The sequence below is a fragment of the Gopherus flavomarginatus genome, chromosome 3 (assembly GCF_025201925.1).
Source record: "Gopherus flavomarginatus isolate rGopFla2 chromosome 3, rGopFla2.mat.asm, whole genome shotgun sequence".
Taxonomy (NCBI): Eukaryota; Metazoa; Chordata; order Testudines; family Testudinidae; genus Gopherus; species Gopherus flavomarginatus.
Window position 1 is genome coordinate 61,179,144 of NC_066619.1, and position 26,887 is coordinate 61,206,030.

The window sequence follows — 26,887 nt, forward strand, 5'->3', positions numbered from 1 at the left end:
GCTCTTAAAACAGTTTATCATGTTGTTAAATTATGATGTTTCATCAAGGTGTGGCTAAAATGATATGCAAATAGGATCTAATCATAGAAACTCTTACTCATGTGAGTAAAGGTTTACAGGCGCATGTTGTAGTTTCCAAAGTGCTAGGAAATCTTTTGGAATTAAAGCCTTTTTATAAATGTTCTACTAAACACAAGAACTCTGCCCCTCCACAGGGAATTCCCTTCCTCCTCCAGTGTACAAGGAAATGTGCTAAATGCAACAATCATTTACCTCACACTATAACATGCACCTTTTAATTAAAACTTTTTTTTCCCCCAAAATAATACATGACATCAAACACCTAATTACTGGCATGTTCACTGCAGAATATATATTTTAAATATTGCTGAAAATCTGACCTTAAATCATTAGTGGTATTGGTATGAAAATATACATTTACGTACGATATATAAGAAACATAAGTTAATGTCCTTTAAGTAAAAATTAATTTGGGTAGAACTCATTCTGTGCACTGGGCCAGCACAAGGCTTACGCATTACTTAAATTCTGCTTAAGTCTTCAGAATAGAACTGACATGAGTAGTGCCTTGCATTGGCCCTGTGTACACTGGTGAAGTTCAACTTTTGTACGCAAATAATGAACATTCTTCATTTTTGTTTTTAATCTGGATATAGAGAGAGTCCCTCCTAAATTTATATTGTATATACCAAGTTTCATCCTGAGCCAAGTTTTGACCAAGTTAAAGAATCCTTCAGTTATTCTCACTTTCATGTTCAAGTGTGACACCGGTAATGGGGTCACTATGTTTTGTCATTTTATTAATTATGATTATTTCTTAAATGCTGATTTGATTGCATTTACAAAACCTCACAAGTATGTTGTTGCAAATTTAAAATATTTAAATTTATATAAATTAAATAAATTTGCAACTGAAATGTCAGAATTGCCTCGTGCATTGATTAGTCAGTAGATCATTTGAAACTTAAAGAATTTCTGGTACTTTATTTTTCAGATCTTGCCTTTACTGCAAAAGCTTTTGTCATGCAGTTTCTGTTTCAGAAAAAAAAAATGAACAGAGGGTGGTTCACAAAACGTTACTCAAGTTTTTCTTTAATTTAGTGAAAGCTGAAGTACAGGCTTTAACCAGAAGGTAAGTTTTATGGGAGAATACTTTTACTTTCTTCTTCCGTTTAAAAAAATTCAAACTATTTCTCTATCTACAATGGAATTGTACCCTGTCTTTACTATGCTCGCTGTCTCTGAAATGCGATCCTGTCCTCATAGAGGTTTGAAAGTAGAATTTGGCCATGCACTTGCTAAATGTTTCCTCTGAAATCTCTCATTGCTTTGCCTATTTATAACTAGCTTTCATTATGTTAAAAGAATATTCTGCCTGGATGTTAGTATGGAGACTTCTAATTTTTTACATATTATTTTCCCACTATGTTACATGTGTGGATGGGTGTTTAATTTTGTTTCATAAGGAGGTGAGTTTTTAGCTTTGCAGTTCTTAGATTTTTTTTCATTGTCTCACAAATACTTAATATGAAAAACCTTGAACATACAACATACATGTTGTTGTCTTTTTTTAATCTGTAAGCACTTGTATTATCTCTCATCTTCCCTAATCAATGTAAATGAATAGATGAATGTATGATTGCCTTATAAAGTAAAAAAATTCCTTTTGTTCCAACTGTAATTGTATTTATATAATATTAACACAACATCTGAGTTCTTTCACTTTGGCTGTCATTATTTCACATATATTACTCATAAAAAATAGCGTATGAGCTTTCTGTGCTTAAAAATTACCAAATCTTTGTATGTTTTGACAGGAGATGTGTTATCTGTCTAGTAACTATAGTAATCAAATTGGCATAAAGCTTTAGGTTTTGTTCACTTTTTCTTTTGTATAGATTATGTGAAGGGGCCAATTCACAGCTTCTGCAAGTTATGCCACAGACAGTTCTTCTGAAGACCTTTTGGTTGGGAAGTGAAACCTCTCTGCTTTTTACCAAATATATAAATATTCTGGTAGATTGGGTCATACATTCCTATAGAGAAAAATTCAAAACAAATGATGTAAGTAACATTCATTTTCTATTAAAAAAAAAAAAAAAAGTAATGGTCAACGTATTTTTTTTAAAGCATTTATTTCTTCACTCCTTTCTGAGAAACTACGTTCAAGTACCAAAGCTGCTTGTTACATCTGTCCTTTGTTGTGAAGCATGCTGACTTTTGCTCCACAAAAGGAAATGAACTGCTCTATAAGGTTCTCATATATTGATCTGTAAAGAGGAAATGTAATGGAGTCATGAATAGTTTTCTGGTTGCATTCAGATGTTCATATTCCAGCAGGTGTTACTACAGTCAGTAGGGACATAAGTTTAGGACGCCTTATCAAATAAACTGTAACCAATGAGGTAATTATCTTATTTTACAATGAAAAGTACTTTTTAGAAAAAATTGTATTCAGTAAAAATTGTCTGAAGGATAGAATTAATGAAACAAATGGGGTTTTGTTGTTTTATACACCTTTTTTAATCTGAAACTTTTTCTATGAACTCACCAGTTTTCTTTCCAATCCCTTGAATTTCCTTTGGTGCCTTCTCTAGTTCTTTTTCTTCCAAAGAGAATGGAAGACAACATAACTGCTGATCCATGGCATGCTGGCCAGCAGGACTATGACCTGAACTGAAACTGACTGTCCTCTATACCACCCCTGCCCCTACCCTTGCTAAAGCCTTTCTGAAGTGTCTTTGACTATTCAGTTCCCATACAAAAGTACAAACTCATCACCGTTCTTTAAAAATTTATTATGGAAGTATAGAATATATAGGCAACACATCTTTTCAGCACTATCACAAGGAAAGAAAAACATTTCCAATGTACTACCTGATTGTTTTGTAGAGTGTGAAGAAGGCAGAGATGTTTAAACACATTAAAAGCTTTGCTCAGGGTACTTTAATTCTAGCCAGTCCACCTACTGTTTTTGAGAGATGGCGAAACAAGACATGCAGAAATAAAGTATTGTCTTTATCCATGGTCAAGATATATACATAAACATACATATATTTAAGTGCCTAGATTTAGGTTTCTAAATCCATATTACCAGCTTAAACAAGTGGCATGATGTTTTTTTCTGAGCACCAAGAAAGCAATTGTCCAGTTGACTTTCAGTGGGAATTCAATACTACTTGAAAATCAAACCATTCTTTCAGGTTCCTAAGTGTAAATTCTGGAGCTTAAATGTAGGTACCTACTTTCTTTTTTTCAATCGTGCCCTTTCCTCTGTTCAAAAGTTCCAACTTTTTAAACTATACAGTGTTGCGAATTGTATTGTTTCTTACATAAGTACAATATTCACTTGTAGACAAGTAAACTACAGTATAAGGTGTATGGATTAAAAAGAAACAGAAAACTTTTGACAAGACTGAACTGTAGTATCAAACATACACAGAAGTCTGCAATAGACTTAAACCTAAAGTATCAGTTATCCTTTTCCACAAAAATAAGGTTCCCATTGCTGTTCAACTTTCATTTTATACACTACATTGTATAACATCCCAGCAGATGTGAAATCTGGTCTTAAAATGCCACTATATTATGTTGTTCCCTGACAAGCTACCGTCTTGTGATGTTTCGCTTTGTTTTTTTTAAACAGTCCTCATTCCTTAGCTGTGCATTTAATTTCTTTGCTTTACATTTTTAACAAAAATAAGATTGTCATAAGGGTAACAACCCTCCTGTATACAATTCTATAAAATCCCTCCTGGCCAGAGGCACCAAAATCCTTTTACCTGTAAAGGGTTAAGAAGCTCAGGTAACTTGGCTGACACCTGACCCAAAGGACCAATAAGGAGACAAGATACTTTCAAATCATGGGGAGGGTCTTTTGTTTGTGCTCTTTGTTTTGGTGGTGTTCGCTCTTGGGACTAAGAGGGATCAGACATTAATCTATGTTCTCCAAATCTTTCTGCACAAGTCTCTCATATTTCAAACTTGTAAGTAACAGCTAGGCAAGTCGTGTTAGTTTTATCTTTGTTTTCTCAACTTGTAAATGTTCCTTTGCTAGAGGGAGGTTTATCCCTGTTTTGCTGTAACTTTGAAACTAAGGCAAGAGAGGGTTCCTCTGGGCTCTTTGAATCTGATTACCCTGTAAAGTTACTTCCATCCTGATTTTACAGAGATAAACTTTACCTTTTAATAAAATCCTTCTTTTAAGAACCAGATTGATTTTTCATTGTTTGAAGATTCAAGGGTTTTGGATCTGTATTCACCAGGACTAACTGGTGAGGGTATACTCTTAAGCCTACCCAGGAAAAGGGGTGTAAGGACTTGGGGGGGAGGAATTAGTCTCAATTCTGCCCAGGAAAGGGGGGGTTAGGGACTTGGGAAATATTTGGGGGAAGGCAGAGTTCCAAGTGGCTCTCCCCTAAGATTGGAACACGCTTGGTGTATCTTACTGTTAACCTAAGCTGGTAAATAAGCTTGGGGGTCTTTCATGTGGGTCCCCACATCTGTACCCTAAAGTTCAGAGTAGGGAAGGAACCCTGACAAAGGTCTAGAAAAAATGTTTTGTTGTTAATCTTGTATGAATAACTTGCTCCTTGATATGTGCAAAGCTCACTATTATCCCTTTCTGTGCTTTCAGTTTTGAGCTATTGTCTGCAAAACATGGGTACCAAACTTTGTCTAGATAGATGAAAAGATCAGTTCAAAAGAAATACCCACAGGAGCACATCCTCCCCATCGGTACATAGCTAGCTGTGCCTCTCTTTTCAATTTCTTTGTTTTAGAAATGCGGAAGGAAAATTTGTAGTGTTTCTGTAGCATTGAGCTTAGCAAATAGGGAGCAGAATTCCCCTTCTCTCCATAAACTTGGGTGTGGGGAGGATTGGTGAGAACTGTCTGGTTGTTATTAATAACCAGTTTATAGATATATGAAGTAAGCAATCATAGTTAAACTCTACAAAATCAAAGAAAATATTTCATAGAATCATAGAATATCAGGGTTGGAAGGGACCTCAGGAGGTCATCTAGTCCAACTCCCTGCTCAAAGCAGGACCAATCCCCAAAGCAGGACCAATCCCCAACTAAATCATCCCAGCCAGGACTTTGTCAAGCCTGACCTTAAAAACATCTAAGGAAGGGGATTCCACCACCTCCCTAGGTAACCCATTCCAGTGCTTCACCAACCTCCTAGTGAAAAAGTTTTTTTTTTCCCTAATATCCAACCTAAACCTCCCTCAGTGCAACTTGAGACCATTACTCCTTGTTCTACTTCGAGTGATTACTCATATCAATTCCAGTTAGGTGTGCGCACGTGCTGCGTGCAGAGATGTCGGAAACTTTTTCCTAGCAGCTATCCATCGGGCCGGCTGGGGAGCTCCCTGGAGTGGTGCCAATATGGCGTTTTATATAAGACCCTACCGGCTCGGCCCCACTTCAGTTCCTTCTTACCGCCCTTGACAGTTGTTGGAACAGTGGTCTCTTGTTTCTCAAGTGCTCCACTAATCTCTAGCTTTTTCTTAGTAGTTACCTTTGTTAGTTAATTGTTGATAGTTATCTTAGTGTGAAGTGTTACTGTAGTGTTCAGTATAGTTCAGTAGTTGAGGGCAGTTTCGCCTTTCAACGGCTGCCTTGCGGGGCTCTGGGTCACGCCATCCCAGGGCTTCAAACCCTGCGGTTCTTGAAACAAGCCCATGCCCACGGGCGATCCCCACAATCCTGCCTTAAGTCTCTAGGGGAGGGCCGTCAGGCTGACAAGTCCAATATCTGCACAGTGTTCAAGCCCCGAACAAGAAGAGAGAGGGAAATACGACTAAAACAACTTCTCATGGAGTCTGCTTTGCGTCCCTTTCAAGACGCAGGACCTCAGTGCGCAGTGTTCCTCCAGCGGTACCGGCCACAGCACTGTAGAAGATCCCACACTCGCCTCGGGACCAACGATTTCCCGGGCCCCAGAGATGCCCGCCCTGGCACCGTTCCCACTCCCCAGTTGCTCAAAAGAAGCAAGCCTTGAGAGGACCTTCCATTATGCCCGAAGCATAATGAAGAGCAGTCCACGACCGAGTAAGCTTTGGACCAGACCTCTAAGCCTGACGAGCGCTAGGCCCTGGTCTTCTCATGCCAGCCCCGCGCAAGGGACCAGGCAAGTGGAAGAGGTTACATTCCCTTCCACTCTAGATATCTTCGAGGCCGCCAGAGGGCTCATCGAAATGACAGCACTGGTGTACCCGATCCAAGCATCAGCTCCGGCCTGAGTCCTGGTACTGTCCAAGGGTAAACCGGCAATGTTCAGACTGTCAGCCCTCAGACCAGCATCTCCACATCGCTCTGAGTCCTGGCGTCATTTGGAGTCCCGGCACTGCTCCAGGTACCAATCTGACTCTCGGCACCGGATTGACTTGCGGGGCTGGTCCCGCAGCCCTGATCCTCGGAGCCGTTGATGCTCAAGGTCGCTGTCAACTGCTGGAACGTGGTCCTGCTTGAGGTCCAGGTCACATTCAGCAACCTTACGGCACTGTTTGGACCAACACTGTTCAGAGCGCCAATCCCCGCACCGGCTGTCACTATGGCACTGGCCAGCGACTCGTCACCGATCCTCTTTGTGGCACCGCTTCTCGGCACGGCACTGCTCTTCATTGTGGTATTGGTCACAGTCATGATCAGCTCTACGACGCCGATCTCCATATAACTCTCGTCTGCTACGGGACTCGGTGCCCCCCTTGCTCCATTCGCACACCACTCTTCCTCGGCCGTCATGATTCAAATCCCCTTCCGGCAGATCAGAGAGTGCTTCAGGGATTTCAGACATTCCTCAGTCGGTCTGGGAAGCCTCTGTCATGACCCCCCGGCACCTAACTGGCAAACCCAGTGGCAATTTTGCACCCCCTGGGCATATCATCAGGCCCAGGGGGCCTCCCTGGTTGCCCGGCCATCATCACGGTCAGACACCTGGCCTCCTGAGGTGACCCTCAGCTACCCCCCTCCAGACACAGAGCAACCTGCGGACTCAGCACCCGTGGTAGGGGCTACCCCATGCGCCCAGGAAGAGCTATCCACAGCTGACCAAGGGGCCACCTCTGACCTGGCTCTCCTGGTGGAGTCGTCTTTGTCCTCTCCTGATGAGGCTGTGGCACGCATGTCCACGTCTGGTCCACCTCCAATGGACTTTAGAGTCTTTCAAGAACTGCTTAGGTGCGTAGCCCTAAATATGAACCTTCAAGGTGAGGAGGTTGTGAAGGAGGAGGATCCTATGGTGGACATTTTAAGCTCGGAAGGGCCTTCTAGGGTGGCCCTCCCCATGAATAAAACTATTCAAACCAATGCCAAAACCCTCTGGCAAACCCTGGCCGCTATTTTCCCCCCCACAGCCAAAGGGGTGGAAAGAAAATATTTTGTCCCCACCAGGGGATATGAATACCTTTTCACCCACCCCACCTCATTCTTGCTTGTGGTGAACTCGGTGAACACAAAAGAAAGACAAGGCCAACAAGGGCCCGCTCCCATATCAAAGGATGCCAAAAGGCTGGACCTTTTCGGAATAAAAGTTTTTTTTGTTCTACTGCTGGTCACTTGCTACAGATCGCGAACCAGCTTGCGATCCTCAGTAGATACAATTTTAATTCCTGGTCTGCGGTCCTTAAGTTTCAAGACCTTCGCCCAGCAGAGGCTCGTATGGAATTGGGGGCCATTGCTGAGGAGGGCAAATTGGTAGCTCAAACCTCTCTTCAGGGTTCCCTCCATGCTGCGGATGCGGCTGCACGCACTCTGGCATCCGGCATCGCCATGCGGTGGAACACCTGGCTCCAGTCTTCGGGACTTCTGCCTGACGTGCAGCACACCATCCAAGATGTCCCCTTTGATGGTCAGGGCCTGTTTGCAGAGCAAACCGATTTCCGCCTGCATACCTTAAAGGACACAAGAAACACTATTAAATCCTTGGCATGCATACCCCGGCTACCCAAAGAAAGTCGTTTAAGCCCCAGACCATCCAATAATGTCCCTTCCCACCTAGGCCCAGGCAGGACTTCTCCCGTCGGAGAAGCAGGTACTCTCGACGTAGACCATCACGTCCCCCCTTCAGACGGGGTCAAAGACAATCCAAGCCACCTCTGGGCCCTAAGCAGCCATTTTGAAGGTGCGCTCGAGGACAGACTACCAGCTCATACCGTGGACAATTTATCCCTTTCTGAACCATCCATCCCATTTCTGCCGTGCCTGGTCCCGTATTACATTGGACCGTTGGGTCCTCCGCACGGTGCAGATGGGATAGTCTATCCATTTCCATTCCCTCCCACCCTCCTTTCCCGTCCCTCTTCAGAGATCCTTCTCACGAGCAGCTCCTCGTCCAGGAGGTACAATCCCTCCTTGCCCTGGGGCAGTGGCGGAAGTGCCTCAGGAGCTCAGGGGCAAGGGTTTCTACTCCCGTTATTTCCTTGTCCCCAAGGCAAAGGGAGGCCTAAGACCCATTTTGGGCCTCAGGGAGCTCAACAAGCACATTGTCAACCCGAAGTTCCGCATCGTCTCCTTAGTCACAATTATTTTCTCACTGGGTCTGGGAGACTGGTATGCCGCCCTTGATATGAAAGACGCCCTTGATATGAAACATTTCAGTTACTCCACTTCACAGATGTTTCCTCCGTTTTGCGGTGAACAAAATGCACTATCAGTTCACAGCCCTCCCGTTCGGCTTGTGCACAGCCCTTTGCATCTTTACCAAGTGCATGGCGGTTGTGGCAGCTTAGCTTCGCCGACACCATGTGCACGTCTTCCCATACCTTGACAACTGGCTTATACAAGACCAGTCTCACCAAGAAGTCCGGTCTCAAGTACAACTGGTCATGGACACGTTCAGTCACTTGGGCATCATACTGACCGTCAGCAAATCTGTCCTCTCCCCTACTCAAACAATAGAGTTCATCGGGGCAGTCCTGGATGCAAACCAAGCGAGGGCTTTCCTCCCGGAGGCCCAGCGCCTGGCTATAGCAAGCATGATTACCAGCTTCTGCAAAATTCCCACCACCACAGCAAGGCAGTGTCTCAGGTTGCTGGGTCACATGGCGTCCTGTAACTACCTGGTGCAACACACCAGGCTAAGACTCAGGCCTCTACAGATGTGGTTGGTATCAGCCTATCGACCAGGCCATGACAGCCTAGATATAGTGCTCACGGTCCCAAAGCACACACTCGACTCCCTACATTGGTGTCTGGATCCCCGTATGGTGGGTGCCTGGGCCCCGTTCCATCCCCGTCAACCCACCCTGACCCTGGTTACAGACGCATCTGCCCTCTAATTTGTCTAGGTCCCTCTGTATCCTATCCCTATCTTCCAGTGTATCTACCACTCCTCCCAGTTTAGTGTCATCTGCAAACTTGCTGAGAGTGCAAGCCACTCCATCCTCCAGATCATTAATGAAGATATTGAACAAAACCGGCCCCAGGACCGACCCTTGGGGTACTCCATGGCTGAACCTGTTAGAACTTTCATGCTCAGACTCGGTTAGTGAGGTTCTCCTTGGAAGCAGAAAACCTTCCACTCACGCCACTTATCTGGTTAAATGGAAGAGCTTTTCAATTTGGTCTTTTCAGAAGAGCTCTGCTCCGTTGCAATCCTTGATTCCCTTCATCCTGGACTATTTACTTCACTTAAAGCAGCAGGGGCTGTCGGTATAGTCAATAAGAGTGCACCTGGCCGTGATTTTGGCTTTCAATCCAGGCTCAGTGGGTCGTTCAGTATTTGCTAACCCTATGGGTTGGCCGCTTCCTCAAGGGGCTAGACAGACTGTACCCTCAAGTGAGACAGCCAGTTTCCCCGTGGGATCTCAGTCTGGTGCTCTGGAGACTGATGGACCCTCCCTTTTGAGCCCCTAGTGATATGCTCTCTCCTTTACCTCTCTTGGAAGGTGGCATTTCTCGTGGCTGTAACTTCGGCTAGGAGGGTATCTGAGCTCAAGGCCCTGATGTCTGAGCCCCCTTTATACTGTGTTTTACAGAGACAAGTTGCAGTTGCGGCTACATCCAGCTTTTGTCCAAAAGGTGCCTTTGCAGTTTCACACGAATCAGGATATTTTTTCTGCCAGCGTTCTTCCCTAAGCCACATGCCACTAATTGAGAACACATGCTCCATTCTCTGGATGTCAGACAGGTGTTAGCCTTTTACATTGAGCAGACAAAGATGTTTTGAAAGTTGACATAGCTCTTCATCGCAATTGCTGAGTGAATGAAAGGGCTCCCAATGTCATCCCAAAGGATTTATTCATGGATCATGGCTTTTATTAGGGCGTGCTATGTCTTAGCAAAGAAACCAGTCCCAGCATTAACAGCTCACTCCAGGAGAGTGCAAGCTTAGTCTGCAGCATTCCTGGCGCAGGTCCCTATTCAGGGTAGCTGCAGGTTGGGGACGTTTTCATCTATTCACACTTTTGTGTCATACTACACCATTACACAGCAGGTTAGAGGTGATGCTGCATTTGTAGAGCTGTTCTACAGTCTGCAACTCCGATCCCTCCTCCAGGGGATTGCTTGGGAGTCAATTCCTTGGAATCAACATGAGCAATCACTCAAAGAACAACAAATGATTAGATACCTTTCATAACCATTTTTTGAGATGTTTTGCTTATGTCCATTCCAAGACTCACCTGCCTCTAATCTGTTGGAGTATCTGGCAAGAAAGAACTGAAGAGGCGGCGGGTAGGCGGGGGCCTATATACATCACCATGAAGGCGCGACTCCAGGGGATCCACAGCCGAGCCGACGGGTACCACTCGGGGGAAAACCTTCCAACTTTCCTATTTGGAATGGACATGAGCAACACCTCTCGAAGAACAACAGTTATGAAAGGTAGGTGTGACATTACCCTGGTGTTATCTGGACCAATGATCTGCTGGGTCCATTCAATCCTCGCATGTAAGCTGCTCCTTGGATTGTGCAACCGAATGACACTAGCCAGTATCTCTGGTCCCAGACACAACCCTTGGAACCTCCGTCTTGCCGTGTCTAGTTATGCCTGGAGTCGCGTCTTCATGGATGCTGCAAGCTTATATGAGTTTGTCAATTTAACAAAGAAATTGATATGTACCAGGCTTGTTATCCCAAGGGGAGTCTGACATGCTTCAAAACAAATACACTGTTTCAGCTGGAATAAACAAATTTATTAACTATAAAAGATTGATTTTAAGTGATTTTAAGTCAAAGCATAACCATCTGGATTTGGTCAAATGAAATAAAAGCAAAGCACATTCTAAGCTGATCTTAACACTTTCAATGCCCTTACAAACTTAAATGCTTCTCAGCCCAGGCTGGCTGTTTCCTCTTCAGCCAGGCTTTCCCCTTTGATCAGCACTTCAGTCGCTTGGTGTGGTGTCTGTAGATGTAGATGGAAGAGAGAGGAAGAGTATGGCAAACATCTCTCCCTTTTATCATGTTCTTTCTTCCCTCTTGGCTTTGTCCCCTCCCCACTTCAGAGTCAAGTGAGCATTACCTCATCGCAGTCCCAAACTGACCAAAGGAAGGGGGGAGTGATTCACTCAGAGTCCAACAGATTCTTTGTTGCTGCCTAGGCCAGTGTCCTTTGTTCCTGTGAGGCTGGGCTGGGTTTGTCCCATACATGCCCTGATGGGGTGTGAACTGCCCCTCTGCTCTTGGAGAGTTTTGCCTGGGCTTGTTTTAAGCCATGAGGACACATTTTCAGCCTCATAACTAATATACATGAAATTACAACCTATAACATTACTATAACAATTACTATACCAACAATGCTCCGTGCATCATGAGCCTTCTGAAGACACCCAACATGACAAACTTGCACTGGATACCACGCAATCATATTATAAGGATAAACATGGTGGTGCAGAGTGTCCCCCCGAGGTACAGAATGTCACAGTAGGTAACTGTTTTTTCTGTGGTGCCCAATTGGCAAAGGGAGATGTTATTCCAAGCTGCTGGTGGGAAACTATCAGTGTTTGCAGCTGAAGTATTCAAACATATAGGGAGTGAACAGCTTATCTATGAGTAGAGTAGGCTGATCAGCTACTGAGGTATCCCTGGAAAATATGCCCTTCCCTGAAATGTGAATACCTATCTGGAGTTTCTGCTCCAGGAACATATTGCAACTATCAGTACCTGGGACTGGGTCAGAATTCATGAGGGAATCAACATGATGCTGTGCTAGCTTAGCCTGTTATGATTGCACAGAAATACACAGGACTCCACAGCCATCCTCCTAACCTCTCTCTTTCTTCCCCACGCCCCTGACATCTGGCACATTTCTGAACAAAATTTCAAACACCCCTTTCATATTTGGGACAAATGATTCATCTGTGGACTGCATGAACCACCTTTAACTAAAATAACTAGATTTGTAAATGGAACACATGTCTACCTCCTTGCAACACAGCTAACTGTCTCCAAGCAGTTTGTTACACCACTGAGTATTACAGAGCGGCATAATTACAAGCATGACAATGTAAGGTTGTTATTGGCAAAAATCTGTGCCTTTTCAGTAAAAATTCACTTTCAAGGTGTTTTTTACTGTTTGAGTTTCCCAGTTGCCACTTTGAACTCAATTTGGTGGGGAGGAGAGGGAGCCAAGCCACCATTGGCAGATTCATGCTACTAGCCCAGGCTTATAATATTTTTTGCATTGATTCATAGAATAGAAATCCCTTCCATTCCTATATTAATGAACTTAAAATGGAGCCAGAAACTTACCAGGCTCTGGGATGGCTTCTGTCCCTTTCATGTCTATGGCAGGCTGTATGACAGGCTGTTCTTCAGGGAATTATCAAAAAGCTCCTCCAAGTATGGCCCCAACGATGTGCTGCTACACCTTCTGCAAAGCCTTGCTTGAGACTGGTTTCAGCGATGAAGTCACTTCAATGTCCTCACTTGTGCCTGATTCTAGCTTTTGTCAGCTCCCATGCTGGAATCGGGGGCCAGCAGGGCTGAGCAGGTCATCATACACCACTGTTGACTCTGCACTCAGTACAGTGCCCAGCACCCGATCAAATTCCTCATAAAACAGGCTTGTCGGCAAGTTGCCCAAGATGCAGTTCAGGTCCCTGGTTTTCCTGTTCTCAGTCTTGAGCTGCTTAATCCACTCCCTGCATTGGTCACTGGTCCGGTAAATTTGCAAAGCTGCGAGCTTCTTTGCTATTTGCTGCTATGTGTGGTCATTCCAGGTACTCTTACTCACTAAAGTCCATTGTTTAGCTGGCTTCATACCAGAGATTTACCAAAATCTAGATGCACTTCGATCACTGTGAAGCTGCTGTGCAGTCATCTTTGTGAACACCGAAGGGTCTGGTGTTTTTGCAGCTTGCTGTTCAGAAGGCAATAGATGGGTTAAATGCTGACTCACCGAGCTGCTGCACTACACCAAGGAAGGTTGCTTCTGTTTCCCTGCAGTATTTGGCAAATCTTGTAATAGAGAGTACAAGGAAAGTTGGCCTATAGTATTGTGGGCTATGTATGTCAGACTCCTAGGAGTCGACTCAGGAGGGTGGGGTGCATCTACAGTGCAGAGCAATAGGGCTTGAACCTTGGGTCTTGGCTTGACTGGGACTTGGACCCTCCATCCCACAAGGTCCTAGGACCCTAGGTCCAAAACCAAGTCTGAGAGATTTGTATACAGAGGAAGAGGGGGCTGGGCTTAAGCCTGAATCTGAGCCCAGGCTTATGCTGCAGTGTAGAGATATACCTTCAGTAACTTTCTCTTGTGAATCCATGTTGAAGTTTGTGGGCAGGTTTTCCTTAGGTTGGTGTCTTTGTGTCTTCTTTGTTTTTCTTAGTTGTCTGTGGTAGCTTGCTTGTGGAGATGGACAGAATGAGTTGTGTTGAGTGCTGTGTTGAGCAGGGTAGGAGAGGGCATGTGAGATCAGTGCTCACTTTGGAGTTTTTACACTTCTACTTCCATGAGATCGTAGGAAAATATGCTACCTTCAGGCTTGTTTAGAATCAGAATTAGCTGTGGTCCTGTCATTGGTTCAGTATCTTTATGGGTTGTCCTTAGGAGCATCTTTTTAAGAATATGTACTTTGTTAATTATATACCAATTGGGGTTGTAATTCTTTCTTGACAGTTATATTTCATTTGTCTTTGACAGGAGAGTCTTAGAACATCTTTAAATTTAGTGTTTTAGCTCTCTGTTCAGTCCATTTTCTGAGAGTGTTTTCAGTTTCATTAGGGTTTAACAGGAAACCCAATTCTGCCTCCAAAAAGTCCAAGCACTCCTATGCTTTTATACAAACGTTTTTTAGTTTGCAAAAGTTTTTTTTTTAATATTAAATAATTCTTAGAGAGGCTTTAACTTAAATAGTTACTTCTTCAAAACAAGTTTTGGCGAGACAATGATTCTTGTCTTCCTGAGTTGGTTGAGGGAAATGCTGGAGCACTGTGTAATTATTTTCCCATTAATATAAATATTCTATACTCAAATAGCTTCCTGTATTGGTAATCAGTTTAATTCAGGTTGGTACATAAGTATATCATTTACAAAACAATGATATTAGGAATACTGGGAGCTTTGCTTTTAGCTAATATTTGCAAGTATGCATTTCACAAAGGAGTTTGCCATTTCAACATTTAAGAATCACTCAGATTTACAAAGCCATCGTTTATTTTTAAATGCCAAAATCATTATTGATAAAAGGTCTCTTCATCACGTGTAAGATTCTTGCCTTCAATTATATGCTAAAACTGCTCATCAAAATAGTTCACAAAACTGCAAAAGGACTATGTAAAAATGCAAGGGTTAAAAATATTTCGGAAGCAGAGTAGAGTTGTACAATAGCAGTATAGATTATTTTAATACTTTTGTTTGAAGTTTTCTATTATGTTTAATAAATAGGAGCTATATAGTTGCACAGTGATTGTTACCACGCATGATAGAAATTACTATATTTAATGGGGAAGTTAACTGAGACTTTCTATACACATACTTTTTAATTAAATTATATATCACTACTAGGATCCAGTATCACACTTGCTATTTTTTGGCAATTTTCATTTAAAATAATTTCATGCATTTTCATAGGCATTACCTATAGTGGGTTAGGATATCATTTTCTTTAATATAGCATTGAAGCATTCGCTTCAAATCATTAACTAAACAGAAGTGCTTAGTTTATGCAAATGTTGTTCTATCACGTCAGCCAACTGAACGTATGCCAGTCCTGCTAGCTGACATCATAGCAGTAAATTTCATTGTCAAGAATCTGAGAATACAGTAGGCTTTCCTTGGCAGTGGACAGAGGTGAGATACTTAATTGTGGAGGAGTTGTAGCTGCAATTTGTGCATCTGCCAAATTGCGCTGCAGCTCTTTGCTATCTGTTTTGTAGAACACCATTAACATATGCTCTGTAAGCAGGTTTCTGGAACAGTGCCAAAAGAGGCTCCATGTGGTCTCTGCTCTAGATTAAATCCCTGGAGTGGTGAGAGAGCTGGCCAATCAGCACCCTTCCCCCCACTCCAACTGGCCAGTGGGCACTAGAGACTCCAAGGGGAGGTGGGAGAAGCTACCTGGTGGCCCTCATCAGCGAGAGTCTCCCTCCCTCCCTCACTGCTGGGGCTGTCCCCTTTCATTGCTGGCCCTATCAATTTAGGCAGGTGTGAGGCATTTTGCTCTATAAGCAGCTGTTATCCCCTCTTACACTTCAAGATACCTGCAACCTTTGCCAGAAACAAAAATCAGGGAACGAGTAGAATGGAGAGGTGGCTGAGGAACAGGAGAAAGACTCCAAATATCTGGCTCTATTCCTAGACTACTTATGTGACCTTGGGCAAATCACTTAATCTTTCTGCAGTAATTCTGCTTATCTCAGTGGTCCACAAACTATGGGGTGCATCCTCTGAGGGCCTGGGCCCCTCAGGAGGAACATTGATGGGGAAGGGGACACACAGCAGGGCCTGGGCCAGCCCCCACAGTGGGCAGGGAGGGAGTGGCATACAGACAGATTCTATTAATGGTAAGAGGGGTGTGACTGGAAAAGTTTGCATACCACTGGCTCTTAAAAGTGAATTATAACAAAACAAATTTAAATTCTGTTAATGTCTTCTGCTTTCTATTCCTGACTCTCTTAGAAATGTTTAAAATATTTTTTTTATCTATGTAATAAAATGTGTAACAGGTGAGGAAAAAGTGTGCCACCCTTTTTTTACCCTTCCCCTGCCCAACTAATACTTCCTCAATTCTACCTTCTTCTTTTTTTTTTAATAAAATTTCTCATTCCATCTTAAGTATTAGTTTTTCTTCATTTTATTGTGTTGTAAGTGGAGACTGTCCCTGTGTGTTAGATATATGGAGAGTGTGTGTGTGTTGGTTTAGAGATACCTCTCTGGGACTATGGGACCAATTCTTTCATAAATCTCCATCTGATTTATGAAACTCGTTCTTTCCCAGTCATTGGTGCCTTCCAGTTCTGCTAAGAGAATTGTTTTTAATATTAATTTGATCCTCAACCAGACTTTTGTCTCAGAATTACTGGCAGTATTAAGAAAGTTCCCCATTCCAAAATGCTATTAGGCAGAGTTTGCCTGTCTCCTGCACTTGTGTTCTGCGGAGCAAAGGACCTCCTTACATCTTCACCTGTCTCTAGCAAACCCATGTCTGGTCAGTCATAATTTAGCTTTAAACGTGCATTTGATGATATGTTTGAAAAATAATAATTTTAATGGGCAACAAGGGAGGAAGACTTCTATAAAGTAAATAAGCTGCTTAATTGAAGTCAATGAAATCATGCGTTTAAACCCAGACTTTACACCACCTCTTTTGTGTGTGACTTTAAGTATTGATCTCATTTTGCATATGTTTGTTTTTAAATACTGTAAAGCACTTTCATCTGAGTGTTCAATTGACTTGTAATTAATGGTGTGTTAATCATATTAATCTACCTGCAAGAGTTAGCATCAGAGCTGGAGAAAGCAGAGTATTTGAGAAAGTTAATTGTCAGCGGAGTGGATCATTGTTGTTGCTGTTGTTACCAACCCATTCTCTTTTTGTTTTGGTTTTTTTTTTCGTGTTTCATAAGTCTATTCTACAAATACTGCATATTCTGTTTTAGGCCTTCAAAGATGAAGTAGCTATACTGCTAACTGGAATTCTTGGAACTGTAGTAGAATATTGGATTCTTTCTGGCTTTATGATGGACAGAAACGTGTTGCATCAAGTGGCAGATGACCTGGCAAATTACATTGCCATTTCATGTGATGGTGAGTGTCTGGGATACATTTTATATTCTTTTAAATGTTAGTCTCAGATATTAAAATCCTTATTTAAGTTTCCTGTTAAACTATTTTGCCTTTCATTATGCATGTGCAATCTCATTACATAGATATTTGAAAATATGAAAAGGGCAATGTTTGACTCTTGTGTCTACTGACTGATGCAAGGGCCAAAATTTATTAGGCTTTCCTGGCAGATTTCTGCTGGACAGATTTTGTTTTCATCAGGCTCCAAATCTTGTTGAAATCCCTCTTGAGTTGCAGAATGGGAGCTCTGCTGCAAAAGCTGTCAGCCCAGGAAGAGGCTCAGAGCCTGGGAGGTTTATTGGGGTCTCATCATACCCCATATAATAATAGGATATATACCAATCTCCTAGAACTGGAAGGGACCTTGAAAGGTCATTGAGTCCAACCCCCTGCCTTCAGTAGCAGGACTAAGTACTGATTTTTGCCCCAGATCCCTAAGTGGCCCCCTCAAGGATTGAACTCACAACCCTGGGTTTAGCAAGCCAGTGCTCAAACCACTGAGCCATCCCTCTCCCTATCTGCGGGTATTCCACTAGGGACATATCTGTTAGGTCAGATTATTCCTTCAGCCCTTGAGACTTGGCAAACAGTACCTTCCTCACTGACCAAAGACTTTTTTCAACAAATTTGAAAATCACCAGAGCTAAAGGCCCAGGGTTCTACTCCCTCTATTTCCTAATCCCAAAAGACAATGGCAGTTTCAGACTAATTCTGGACTTATGAAACCTCAACAAATTCATGAAGAAGCTGAAGTTCTGCATGGTCTTCTTGGCCTCCATTATTCCTTCCTTGGACCGAAGGGACTGGTATGCTGCCCTCGACTTTAAAGGACGCTTATTTCCACATTGCAATCTTTCAGGGACACAGAAGGTTCCTCAGATTTGTCATGAACCCTATGCACTACCAATTTAGGGTCCTCGCGTTCAGTCTCTCGGCAGCCCCTCAGGTGTTCATGAAGTGCATGTCATTGTACCCTTCCTGGTCAGAGGTTGGTCCAGACTTCAGGTAGAGGCAGATGTGAGACTAATACTGTCAACCTTCTAGTACTTAAGTCTGCTCATAAATGCACAGAAATCCACCTTCTACCTGGTCCAGAGGATAGAATTCATCAGGGTGATTCTCTACTCAGTACAGGCCAGAGCTTCTTTCCCAGAAGCACCCTTCCAAGTAATAAAGAGGCTTATGAAAAGCCTCAGGAATCACCCTGTCACCATGGTGAGAAATTGCTTACAGCTCCTGTGCCACGCTGGTATCTTGTACCTCTGTGATTCAGCACGCGAGATTTTGTCTCAGTCCCCCCCAAGCATGGCTGGCCTTGGTATATTTGCCAAGTTGACATAATCTAAACTCAGTTACAGTTTCCCACATTGGTGATTACCTCCCTCGAATGGTGGCTAGTCCTGCTAGCAGTGTGTGCAGGAGTCCCTTTCTCAAGACCCCAACCATCAGTGTCCCTTGTCACAGACATGTTGGCAATGGGATGGGAAGCTCACTTGGGGTCCCTCAGGACTCAGGAACTTTGGTCTCCAGAAGAGTTTTTGTTATACATCAACATCAGAGCTTAGGGCAGTTTACCTGGTCTGCCAAGCATTCCAACCCCACATAGCGGGCCGGTGCATGTCAGTCCTTACAGACAACAACCATGCTCTATATCAGCAGGCAGGATGGAGTACACTCCTCTCACCTTTGCCAGGAGTCACTGTGCTTATGGGAATTTTTCATAGCCCACTCGATTCACCTCGATGCCTCCTATCTGCCAGGTTCTCAGAATGAACTAGCTGATCATTTCAGCAGGGTCTTCTCCAACCATTTTGAGTGGTCCATCTGCCCAGATATCCTACAAGTCATCTTTCAGAAGTGGGGAATGCCCCAAATAGATCTTTGAAACAAAGCACAACAAGAAGCAGGGCTGGCTCCAGGCACCAGCATAGCAAGCAGGTGCCTGGGGCAGCCAATGAAGTTGTGGAGGGGAAGCATGATCGGCGGCAATTCAGCGGTGGGACCGTTGCTCCCTCTCCCAGCGAAGGACCTGCCACCGAATTGCCGCCGATCACAGCTGCTTTTTTTTTTTTTGTGCCTGGAGCAGCAAAAATGCTAGAGCTGGCCCTGACAAGAAGTGTGTCCAGTTCTGCTCTTTCCTGGGCCACAGTCCAGGATCTCTGACAGGCACTTTCCTCTTGCCTTGGACAGGTCATCTGTTCTACTCATTTCCACCCATTCGTCTCATACACAAGGTCTGCTGAGGATCAGACAGGCAGAGTGCGAGTCATTTTGATAGTTCTGGCCTGGCCATGACAGCACTGGCTCATTACGCTCCTGAACCTGCCAGTGGAAACACCAACCCAGACCTGATATCCCAGGACTCTGGTCACCTGCATCACCTGAACCTTGATTCCCTTCATCTTACAACCTGGAAGCTCCATGGCTGAACCCCTCGGCGCTCCAGACTGATTCAAGAAGTTCTTTTAGGGAGCAGAAAGTCATCCACTAGAGCTATGTACTTGGAAAAGTGAGAGAGATTCTCTGTCTGGTCAGTGCAGAAAGGTCTCTCACTCATGTGGTCATCAGTGCCCTTCATTCCGGACTATTTGCTACACCTGAAGCCGCAAGGGCCATCTGCGTCATTGATTAGAGTCCACCTGTATGCAATTTTGGTTGTCACCTGTGGGTGAAGGTCCAGTCTGTCTTTGAAAACCAATCTGCAGTCAGTTTTTCAAGGGTTTGACAGACTATGCCCCCAGATATGTCAATCAATCCCACCCTGAGATCTCAACGTGGTATTGTCAAGACTCATGGGTTCTCCATTTGAGCCATTGGCAAAGTGTCCTCTGCTCAACTTGTCCTGGAAGGTGGCCTTCTGGTGGCCACTACTACAACCAGAAGGGTCTCCTAGATTAGGGGTCTTACTCCATAACTTGGATTCTTCAAGGACAAGGTCCAGCTGTATTCTCAACCAGCCTTCCTCCCAAAGATGGTTTCACAGTTCCATAGTAACCAGGACATACTCCTTCTGGTCTTCTATCCGAAACCGCATGCCAACAAACAGGAGTAGAGACTTTACTCACTAGATGTCAGATGCATGCTGTCCTTCTACACAGGACTAAATCATTTTGGAAAACTACTCAACTTTCTGTGGATGTTACAGACTGGATGAAGGGTCTCCCAGTCTCAGCCAAGAGAATTTAATCATGGATCAATTCCTGTATCCACACATGCTACAGCCTGGCGAAGGTCCCTGCTCCAGCTCTGACCACACACACTACAAGGGCACAACCATCTTCAGCTGCATTCGTGGTTTATGTCCCTATGCAGGACACCTGTAGAGTGGCAACATGGTCTTCAGTCCACACTTTTGTGTCTCACTATGCCATCGCTCAGCAGGCTAGAGATGAGGCTGAGTTTGGCTGAGCAGTGCTACAGTCTGCTTGTCAATGAACACCAGACCTTTCCCCTACGTCTGCTTGGAAGTCACCTACATTAGAATGGACATGAGCAAGCACTCAAAGAAGAAAAAGGGTCACTAACCTTCCGTAACTGTTGATTTTTGAGATCTGTTGCTCATGTCTATTCCAACCATCCCCCCAGTTAAGGAAGGTTAGTAACCATTTTATCATGGCTCTGATGAAGAATTTCAAGCAGAGAACCATCCTGCCCCAGCTTGCATATCCTTATCATCCCCAGATAAAGCTGTAGTTTTAAAGACATCTGAAAGACATGACAAGAAGATATTCCAGGACATGTTATATATAATGATTGCCACACTGGAGATTCCCGTGGACATAGTCCAGGAAAAAAAACACTCAAGCTCTGGAACATGATCCACACTTTTTGGTTTCTGGAAGTCTTGCAATACTCATCATAACGGACTTTTAGAGCTGTCCAAATTGCTCTGGCAGATGCCTCCCTCTGTGTCACCAACTTTGAAGAGAGGAGACTACCACCAAGTTCCTTCCTAGGTTTTCTAGCAATTTTATATATATGCCATAGTGGGGTCATTAGGTGTCACTGTGGCTAATGAGAGGTTGAGACAAAGCCCATTAAAAGTGACACTAAAAGAGAAGGAACCCAAAAAATTAATTTGGACAAAAAATTATTTCACAACAGTCCTCTAAATGAGAATTGCCAACTGCCAAGCCCTATTGGCAAATTATGATTATGTGAATTGGGAGTCTATGGTTAAATTCCCATTTCAGGACAACAGAGAAGAATTTACTCTCTTATTGCTGAAGAGCAGCATGCACATTCCTCCAAGCAGCCCTTGATGCTGTGGATACAGCCTCTAGATCTCTGGTGACTTCAGTTGCTGTGAGGAAATCCTTGTGGCTCCACTCTTCCAGAATCTCTAAAGAACTTCAAATAAGACTTCAGCGTCTCCCACCTGAGGAATATGAACTCTTCAGTGCTAAAGCAGATGAGGCCTTATGCTTTCTGAAGGATTCACATGCCACAACGTGATCCTTAGGGATCTATACTCCTGTACGCAGTGAAATAACTTTGCCTCTGCTGTGGTGGAGGCTTGATCTTTTTCATATTTTTTCCAGACCCTCCACCCAACCCATCCTGATCTCTTTTCAAGGATTCCTCTAACAACAGCATGTTACATCAGGATGTGCGGTCACTGCTAAACTTTGGAGCAGTAGAAGAAGTTCCTCAAGAAAGTGGTTTTACTCATTTTTTTTATTCCCAGAAAGAAAAGTGTCTGGCACTTATTCTGGATCTGAGACAATTAAACACTTTCATAGACTTTAAGGTTAAAAGGGACTCTCGTGATCATCTAGTCTGACCTCCTACACATTGCAAACCGCATAACCTCGTCCACCTACTCCTGTAATAGGCCCATAACGACAGGCTGAGTTACTGAAGTCCTCAAATCTCGATTTAAAGATTTGGAGTTAGAAAGAATCCTCCATTTTACTGTAGTTCAAACCGGCAACCACCATGCCCCATGCAGGAAGGCTAAAATCCACCAGCATCTCTGCCAGTCTGACCTAGGAGGAAATTCCTTCCTCACCCCAAATATGGTGGTCAGTTAGAGCCTGGACATATGGGCGAGATCCACCAGTCAGATATCTTGGAAAGAATTCTTAGTAGTAACTCAGAGCCCTCCCCATCTAGTATCATATCTGTGACTGTTGGAGACTTTTGCTAGTAACAGTTGCTGAAGGGCAATATGGCATGGTATGCAATCTCATCATAAACAAGCTCAATCTTGAAACAAGTGAGGTTTTTTGCCCCCACTACTCTCCTTGAAAGTCTATTCCCAGAACTTCACTTCTCTGATGGTTAGAAACCTTTGATTTCAAGCCTACCCTTACTGATGACCAGTTTATGCCCATTTGTTCTTATGCCAACATTGACCCTAAATTTAAATGAACTCCTCTCCCTCCCTGGTGTTTATCCCTCTGATGTATTTATAGACAGCAATCATATCTCCCCTGAGTATTTGATTTGATAGGCTAAAAATGGTCAAGCTCTTTAAGTCTTCTCTTGTAAAGTAGATTTTCTAATTAACCTAGTAGCCCTTCTCTGCACCTATTGCAGCGTGACTTCATCTTTTTTAAACATGGGAGACCAGAATCTATCTTCATGGCATGTAAGGGCTGTGGAAGTCTGTATATATGCTAGTCAGACCTCACCTGGATATATTAGTACATGTTTCACCAGAATTTCTGCCTCACTAAAAGTCTGTGAGGGAATGCCAGTCTCCACTCCATTACAATCAAAGACTTTCATTACATATGCCTCCAAACGATGATGGGGAACCCATTTGGATGACCTTCCAATAAAAGGTATGTGTACTCTTCAGGAAAAAATACTTCACATCGAAAATGTCTTGGAGCTAAGAACCACATGCTGGGTGTACACAGCTTTCTTCCTGCTTCTTGAAGGACTGACCATCAGAATGCTGACTGACAATACTACAAATATGTTTTACATAAACAAGCAGTGGGGCAGAGGTGGGAGAGTAAGATGCACCTCTCTGTGTCAGCAGGCTGTGCATCTGTGAATTTTTTGTATCTGCAAGAGCCAAGTGGGGTCATCCAACCATAGACCTATTTGCCACTAGAGAAAATGGGAGGTGTCAAAAGTTCTGCTCCAGAGGGGGCAGAGTTACAGATGCCTGTCCAATACATTTGTAGTCACATGATCCTTAGACCTGATGTAAGCTGATTCTCCAATTCCATTAATCCTGAGAGTTCTCTGGAAGCTCAGGCAGGACTCTGCTAGAATTATCCTCATAGCTCTAGCATGACTGAGACAGTTCTGGTACTCAGAGCTAAAGAATCTATTCTCCAATACAGTTACTTCCCCAGCCAGAAGCGAAATCACAGAAGCATGGTCAAATGGTTCATCTGAATCCATGGTCCCTGCATCTCAAAGTATAGATGCTGGCAGGCTAATAGTGGAAAGAGCCTATTAATCTGAAATACAAAACATACCAATACACAGTAGACAAGACTCTGTCAGGCATACTTTATGCCACTAAATTGAAGAGATTCATGGTCTGGGCACATCAGCTCCACTTATCCCTGTCCTGGACACAGATTCCAGACATATTTGACTATCTCCTGTATTTAAAGAACTCTGGACTGTCATTGATTTTCTTGAGGTTTCACCTAATAGCCATCTCAGCTTTGCACCCTCCAATTCAGGGTTATTCTGTATTTTCACACACTAAAATGGACAGATTCCTAACTATATCTCTTAGTTAGAGAACCTCTCCCTCCCTGGGCTCTAAATGCAGTTCTTACAAGTTTATTGGACCCATCTTTCAAACAATTAACTACATGTTCTTTCTTTCCATTACAACAGTCTTTCCAGTAGCAGTAACATCAGCCAGAAGAAAAGGGGACCCCATATACAATTGTTCATGAAGACAGTGTCACTGAGACTTTTTGTCAGCAGTGGTCTCTGACTTTCACTTCACTCAGGTCATTCACTTATCTATATTCCCCCTCCCCTCCAACCTACATTCAAATAAAGACAAGGCTAAGATCCACACTCTGTTTTCAGGTCACTCTTCTTTTACATAAATAGGTATCCCCTAGATTATTCTTAGTTTATGGAGACACTGTTAAAGCATAGAGCATTTCAACGCAGGCTTTCTAACTGGCTCCCCAGCTGTATTAAGCGATCATATGAATTGGCAATCATACCTATGAAGGTAAACACTCACTCTGCTGTTTCTTTGAGAAATATTCTCATTCTAGAGATTTGTTGGGCAGCTACTTGGGACACAGTACGTACATGCATCGAGCATTACTCTAAAATGGAGGACTCATGCTCTGATGCTCATTTTGATGGAGCTTTCCTGCAAACACTATTTAGATAGCCTCTTAGCACCCACCTCCTGTGATCTAGGTCACTGCTCCGAGTCGCCGACTGTGGAATATATAAGGACAAATACTCAAAAATTTAGCCCCTTCCCTGCCACTATGGATTCTGATAACACCTGTGTTCTATATTGGCAAAAGAAGTAAGAGGTGGCCCTTCCCTTTATGCGTTCAGTTGAAGGCCTGAGGTCACTTGGGACACAATGCAGCTCCCAACGGACATTGCTGGCCAAAAGAATCCAGATTCAAGTGAACAGGACATGTATACTGACATTTGTGTGTGTCTGTGTGTGTGTGCGTGCACGCAACACATCTCAAAAAAAAACCCTACCACAGTTACTGTAATGTAAATTAAATAAGTTTCCTCCTTTGCATCCCTTCTGAAGGCCCTGTCCAGCCCTGAGGATTGACAAGAAATGTCAGTCTATCCTGATAGAAATATCTCACTTCTGAGAGCCTGAGCCTGCCCCACAAGACAAATAATCCTCCTCCAGGCTCTAGTCTATATCCTTCATAGTAAGACAAAATCGGGACAAGATCAGACAGTCTTATACCTCAAGAGGCTAAACAGTTGATATAAAGCCTGTAGCTTTCACTATTGTTATCATGTCTCCAGAAGACCTTCTGACATTAGTGCACCTGGCAGAGGCTTTTTCACATATTTCAGTCAGACTATGTCATTGGGCTTTTCACCTATTGAAACTATCATTATTGTTCTAAAATAGCACCCTTCAAACAGTTCTCCACTCCCCAGAATGTCCACGGGGTGCTGATAGTAATGATAGTCTGGCTAATGAGTCTAGGGACTTCTATACCTATTTTTAGCTGTCACCACAACTTAGCCAAGAAGTCCATGGTGTTTAGACAAGCAGTTGCACAGTTCTCTTGATCTTTCCAGCAGGAAGCATCTGCTGTCCTGAAGCTGTCTCCTTTACCCAGTTTATACTGAGTTGGGTGTATCAGTTATTGAGTGACAAGTTCTAAACAGAATGGGATATTCCTACAGTATAGTAGAGATTCTCCTAGCCTTGTGCAGGCCTTCTTATCTATCTGCCTCAGTAAGTGTTTTGACAAAATCCCCTGCTAGTACAAGATAGGAGGGTTAGCGTTAGGAAATCAGCCACACCACTTCCTCTGAATTTCTTACATGATATCCTAGATATAGGCCTCCGTGCTCTCACCATTGCATCTCCATTCTTTCAGTGAATTTTAAACAGAAACCTAAACTCAGACTGGTTGCAATCTCTAGTAAATACCTCAGTACCAGCAGGTTATCTTGAGGCAGCTAATTATAAAATGAACAGTTAGAACAATCTTTTCTGCCTAGAATCTGCTCACAGATTCACAGAACCTGCTCACAGATTCACAGAACCTAATGATCCATCTTTTCAAGCTGAAGGCATCTAGTTCCTTTCAGTAAAGACCTGCTTCCTGGCTGCAGTTACATCAGCAAGAAGAGTCTATGACAGAGGTCGGCAACCTTTCAGAAATGCTGTGCCGAGTCTTCATTCATTCACTCACTCTAATTTAAGGTTTCGTGTGCCAGTAATACATTTTAACGTTCTTAGAAGGTCCCTTTCTATAAGTCTATAATATATAACTAAACTAATGTTGTATGTAAAGTAAATAAGGTTTTTAAAATGTTTAAGAAGCTTCATTTAAAATTAAATAAAATGCAGAGCCCCCTAGACCGGTGGCCAGGACCCAGGCACTGTGAGTGCCACTGAAAATCAGCTCACGTGCCACCTTCAGCACCTGTGCCATAGGTTGCCTACCCCTGGTCTTTGAGATCTCTATTTAAAAGAGAAGACTTTTTCCGTAAGGGACAAGGTAGTCCTTCATAATGAAAGTTAACCGTACAGGTTCCATACTCAACAAGAAATTATTCTTCAATTATTTTGCACAAAGCCTCAATACCTGAATGAAAATGCATGGCATGTGATAGGTGTGAGAAGAGAAGTTTCAAATCCAGCTTAGTAGAGCTGAGCAATTCATGAAAACCTCTGTTTACTTTTACACTAAATGCCTGGGTCTAGGTGTACTTTTACAGTTGGGGGTTTCAGTGCTGTACCACTGAAGTATATTCAACCACCGATAAATTGATTCCAGAGCCAAAAAGACCCTGTCATACTAGTGTCATACTAGGAACAGAGAGAGTCAGCCTTTACAGAAAAAGATCTGTAAAGTTATCAGCTGGTTATCTAGCAACACTTTTTATAAAGCACCACAGGCGTAACCTTCATTCCTTCTCAGAAGCTTCCTTGGAGGAAAGGTACTCTAGCTAGTGGTCTCTAAA

General features: G+C 43.3%; 2 protein-coding genes across 4 annotated transcripts in view; one reads left to right on the plus strand and one right to left on the minus strand.

The window, feature by feature from the left end:
- The window catches only part of SLF1 (SMC5-SMC6 complex localization factor 1), a 79,890-nt gene that overhangs the window by 37,748 nt on the left and 15,255 nt on the right, over window positions 1–26,887 (plus strand). For all 3 annotated transcript variants that reach the window (XM_050943869.1, XM_050943870.1, XM_050943871.1), the window contains 3 exons: window positions 1,016–1,153; window positions 1,920–2,085; window positions 17,071–17,218. In XM_050943869.1, the coding sequence (XP_050799826.1) occupies window positions 1,016–1,153; window positions 1,920–2,085; window positions 17,071–17,218 (452 nt within the window). The remainder of the gene's footprint in view (window positions 1–1,015; window positions 1,154–1,919; window positions 2,086–17,070; window positions 17,219–26,887) is intronic.
- The window catches only part of MCTP1 (multiple C2 and transmembrane domain containing 1), a 543,194-nt gene that overhangs the window by 3,653 nt on the left and 512,654 nt on the right, over window positions 1–26,887 (minus strand). The window lies entirely within an intron of this gene.